At 56.7% G+C, this 4,503-nt stretch overlaps 1 protein-coding gene across 1 annotated transcript; it reads right to left on the reverse strand.

The window, feature by feature from the left end:
- Nucleotides 1-2,510: 2,510 nt before the first annotated feature.
- On the reverse strand, nt 2,511-4,503 carry DAD1 (defender against cell death 1). The gene is made up of 3 exons (XM_027909254.1): nt 4,291-4,503; nt 3,209-3,358; nt 2,511-2,701 (listed from the first exon to the last, which is right to left on the reverse strand). The coding sequence occupies exons 1-2, from the start codon at nt 4,499-4,501 to the stop codon at nt 3,228-3,230; spliced, it is 342 nt and encodes a 113-aa protein (XP_027765055.1). The 5' UTR covers nt 4,502-4,503; the 3' UTR covers nt 2,511-2,701; nt 3,209-3,227.

Below are 4,503 nucleotides of genomic sequence, written 5' to 3' on the forward strand. Positions count from 1 at the left end.
CGAAGGCAGGAAATAACACAGCAGGACAGGAGGTGGGAAGGGCTCAGGGCCCAGGTGAGGCAGGAAGAGGCCACAGCACCAGTTCCATGACGCCACAATCGAGATCTGGGTCACCCTTTGATGCTCATCTACACCTGACCACAGAAACCACTTCCTCTGGAAAGTGGAGCACGGATGGGGGTGGAGGTGCAGGGCTGGGGGGGCACGTGGCAGGCAGGGGGAGAGGCTGTGGAAAGGAAAAGAACAGCAGACGTTAGACCACAAGCCGAAGTGGAATGAGGTTAATACGTCCTCCCCTCCCACCCCTCACCACAGCCTGCACTTGGGGAGGGGGGTAGTTGTTTTGGGTACAGCAGGAAGGACTGAGCTATGAATAGAGTGGGCAGGGAAAGGAGGGGAGAAAATGCATTATAGTGTGGTGGGTGGTGGGGAAAGATCTTAGAATTGTGTCACATTTCTGAATTTGCTGATAGACCCCTACAGCCTTTATATAGACTGAATCCATCCAGAAAAATCCTTTCACTTCTCCCAACCCAGATGAGAAGGGGGGATGAATGGCCAGGCCAGAGTGCTGTCACACTGGCAGGGAAGGAGATGTTCCATGGTCCATCTCTAGCACCCTGTCCCCTACACCAGCTCCTGTCCCCCAAACCTGCCTATGGGTAGGAGACAAATTTGAACACTTTCTAAAGTTTTTGTTGGAGGAAATACCCTGCCCAGCATTTGTCACCAACCATGGCCCTGTGCACAAACCAGCCTCTCTTCTTGTCCTTGTCGTTTGACCAGGAACCCAAGCATGGACTTCATTAGGAGCAGAGCTTGAAGGTATTGAGGGATTTGTTGAAGCTTATTCTGATGTGGAAGTAGCTTTGATAGGACTTGAACTGATCAGGGAATCACAGAATACCAGAAATGTTTGGGTTGGAAGGGACCTGAAGATCATCTCATTCCACCCCCTGCCATGGGCAGGGACACCTTCCACCAGCCCAGGTTGCTCCAAGCCCCGTCCAACCTGGCCTTGGACACTCCCAGGGATGGGGCAGCTACAGCTTCTCTGGGCAACCTGTGCCAGGGCCTGTCCACCCTCACAAACAAGAATTCCTTCCCAATATCCCATCTAACCCTGCCCCCTGGAAGTTTGAAGCCGTTCCCCCTTGTTCTGTCACTACATAACCTTGTGAAAAGTCCCCCCTGCAATTCTACTCTCCCTCAAGAATTCTGCTTGAGGTACAGGCTGGGGGAAGAGGGACTGTAGAGCTGTTCTGCAGAAAAGACACCTGGGGGTGCTGCTTGACAGCTCGCTCAGTATGGGCCAACAGCGTGCCCAGGTGGCCAGGAATGCCAGTGGCAGCCTGGCCTGTACCCAGAACAGCCTGGCCTGTACCCAGCACAGCCTGGCCTGTACCCAGAACAGCCTGGCAGCAGCAGCAGGGCAGAGATCCTTTCCCTGCACTGGGCACTGGTGAGGCCACACCTCGAGCGCTGCGGTCAGTTCTGGGCCCCTCACTCAAAAAAGGACACTGAGGGGCTGCAGCGTGTCCAGAGAAGGGCAGCAAGGCTTGTGAAAGGGCTACAAAACCTGTTATGAGGGATAGCTGAGGGGGCTGGGTTTGTTTAGTCCCAGGAACTCCTCGCTTTCAAACACCTGAAAGGAGGGTGGGGTCGGTCTCTTCTCCCATGCCTGCAGTGAGAGGATATGGGGAAACGGTCTTAAACTGTGCCAGGGGAGACTCAGGTTTGGCATTAGAAGAAAATGCTTTCCCTGTTAGGGTGGTCAGGCATTGGAATAGGTTGCCCAGGGAGCTGGTGGAGTCACCATTCCTGGGGTCATTCAGAGGTGCCTGGATCTGGTGCTGGGTGATGTGTTTAGGGGTTACAGTGGATGGAGGGTTGGACTGGATGACCTTGAAGGTGTTTTCCAACCTTGATGATTCTGTGATTCTAAATCTGAGGGGGCAGCTTCTTCCCTCAGAGCAGCTTCAGTGCAGCTCAGAAGCCCTGAGAGCTTGGCAGCCCCTTACAGCATGCTTGTGTTCATCAGCACACGGGAGTGCAGGGACCCTGGCACTGTGGCAGGGTGGCTGTCACAGCTCACAGGCCTCACTGGGGCTCTAAGTCCAGCTGGGACATTCAGATGTGGCCTACGTGCCTCTGAGGGATGTGGGAGGAGCTGTGGGAAGCTGGGTACACCTGGGGATATGCTGGAGGACATCCACCAGCTCCTTCCCTTCATGACCACTCTCTACAGCCTAACCCAAAATATTCCACAGCTTTGAAGCCCAGGGGCACATTGGCAACAGACTCTGTAGGATAAAGGTGCAGGAAAGAGGGAGAGGAAAAGGGTGGATGACAACTGACTTTTCATGACAAGTTGTTTCCTGCTTCCCTCATAAACTGGGGCACAGAAACAAAAAGTCTGTTGGGTAGAAAGGGATAGAGAGAGGTACAGTCAGGGAGTCATGCCTGAGAGGCAGGAGAAACTCTGTACTTGTCACCAACAGGGAAAAGGCTGCAGTGTCACAAAGGGTTTTATTGATGGAAAGGATCACATGTACATAACGAGGCTGCAAACCCCTCCATAGGACACTGTGGGGAAAAACCTGAGCCCCTTCCTCCACCAAGGCAGAAGGTGACAGTGTGCTGGAGAACTGCACTGCCCTATGCCAGGCTTTGCCATCAGAGCTCAGGAGCACTTCAACACCTGGAAAGAGAGAAGGCAACAGGAGCAATGTTACTGCTAAGGGGGAGGAAATTCCCCAAGCTCCAGGGATCCTGTGGCCCCTTGCAATAGTAACAACAGGGCATATCCTCCACTTCCTAACCCACCTGCCTCATCTGTGGAGGGACTCGCAGACTTGTACCCCAGCTACACCATGGCCTCCAGGAAGGACCCTCACAAACAGAGCCCAGGAGTTCCAGCTCCCAAAGCCCCTCCTGCTTCACGAAGAATGGGGAATATCTCTCATAAGAGAGGAATGTGGGTAGGTTTCTATAACACTCCTAGTTAAATGTTCTTTCCAACAATACAAAAGCCAAAAAACACAGGCTCAATGGCAGAAAGCCATAAATGCTCACCCTGTGCCAAGCCAGAGAACAACAGCTTGGCTGTGCTTGGCCCAGGGGCAGCTGGGAGGACTCCCAGACTCACTCTGGCTCTAGTCCTCCCCCAGAAGCACTGCTGCCCCTCTGAGATCCCATGGGTCAGTACCTGGCAGCTCTGCCAGGGCTCAGCCGACAAAGTTGATGACGACGAGGTGCAGGATGGTGTTGGCGAAGAGGAAATCGGCGAACGCCCGCTCCGGGGAGATGCCCTGGAACTCGCCCTTGTTCTGGGGGTTGATCTGGATCCGGAGGCAAACTGCAGAGCAGAGAGGGAACGAGAGATCAGTGAGCACAGAGGGAGGCTGTGGGGGGAAGCACAGCCTTCCAGGGGTAGCCCAGCCCGGTTACTGTTCCACCAGTGAAGTGACTCCGTTGTTCCTGCAGGAGGGACAGGGCAGGGGATTTGCACAGGCTGTCATGGAGCCAGTGCTGCCACAGCACCACACACCCCACAGCACTGCCCAACACAGTCCTGAGAGAAGCAGGCTCAGAGCAGGATGGCACTCAGATGTGCAGATATTTCTGTCCTCTACTGGGTGTGTCACAAACACAGAATCACAGAACGCCTTGGGTTGGAAGGGACATTAAAACCCACCCAGTTCCACCCCCTGCCACGGGCAGGGACACCTTCCACGAGCCCAGGTTGCTCCAAGCCCCGTCCAACCTGGCCTTGGACACTCCCAGGGATCCAGGGGCAGCCACAGCTTCTCTGGGTAACCTGTGCCAGGGCCTGCCCACCCTCACAGCCAGCAATTCCTTCCCGACATCCCATCTAGCCTGCCCTATGTCGGTGGGAAGCCATTCCCCCTTGTCCTATTCTTCCAGGCCCTTGTCCCCAGTCCCTCTCCAGTCTTCCCGGATCCCCTTTAGGTCCTGGAAGGGGCTCTCAGGTCTACCTGGAGCCTTCTCTCCTCCAGGTGAACACCCCCAGCTCCTCCAGCCCGTTAGCCCCTTTGCCGGGGGGGGGGCTGCAGATGAACAGGGTGGGTTTGGGGCTACTTTGGGAAAGCAGCGCCTGCAGCTGCCCCTGTTGGAGCCTGCGAGGTCACCGAGGGGACAAGGATCGGGGCCGGCCCTAAGGAGCCCCTGCCCGCCCGCGGTGCCGAAGGTGCCGAGGGGCCCCGGCGGGTCCCTGTGGCTGCCCAGGAGCCCCCGCCAGGCTCCGAGGCTGCCCCGCCCGGCACTGACCGCCCAGGATGAAGCTGCCGACGGCGGAGATGAAGCCGCTGAGGAAGGAGTTGAAGGGGAAGGTGCCTACGCCGAGGCAGTATCCGAACTGCAGCGCGCCCGTGAGCAGCACGTAGAGCAGGAAGGCGTCCAGCGCCTTGAGGCGGCCGGCGGTGCCGCCGCCGTACTCGGACAGGAAGCGCCGCGCCACGGCCCGCACCGACCCCGCCATGG

The sequence above is a fragment of the Empidonax traillii genome, unplaced genomic scaffold, assembly GCF_003031625.1.
Source record: "Empidonax traillii isolate 1590-97213 ecotype Southwest subspecies unplaced genomic scaffold, ASM303162v1 scaffold2016:size42655, whole genome shotgun sequence".
NCBI classification, from domain to species: Eukaryota; Metazoa; Chordata; class Aves; order Passeriformes; family Tyrannidae; genus Empidonax; species Empidonax traillii.

Bases quoted from the DNA above. Each gene is read 5' to 3' on its own strand.
- DAD1 (XM_027909254.1), bottom strand. From the start codon at position 4,501: ATGGCGGGGTCGGTGCGGGCCGTGGCGCGGCGCTTCCTGTCCGAGTAC. The intron at 3,359-4,290 runs GTCAGTGCCGGG...TCTGCTCTGCAG, and splicing joins CGGCAGCTTCATCCTGGGCG to TTTGCCTCCGGATCCAGATC.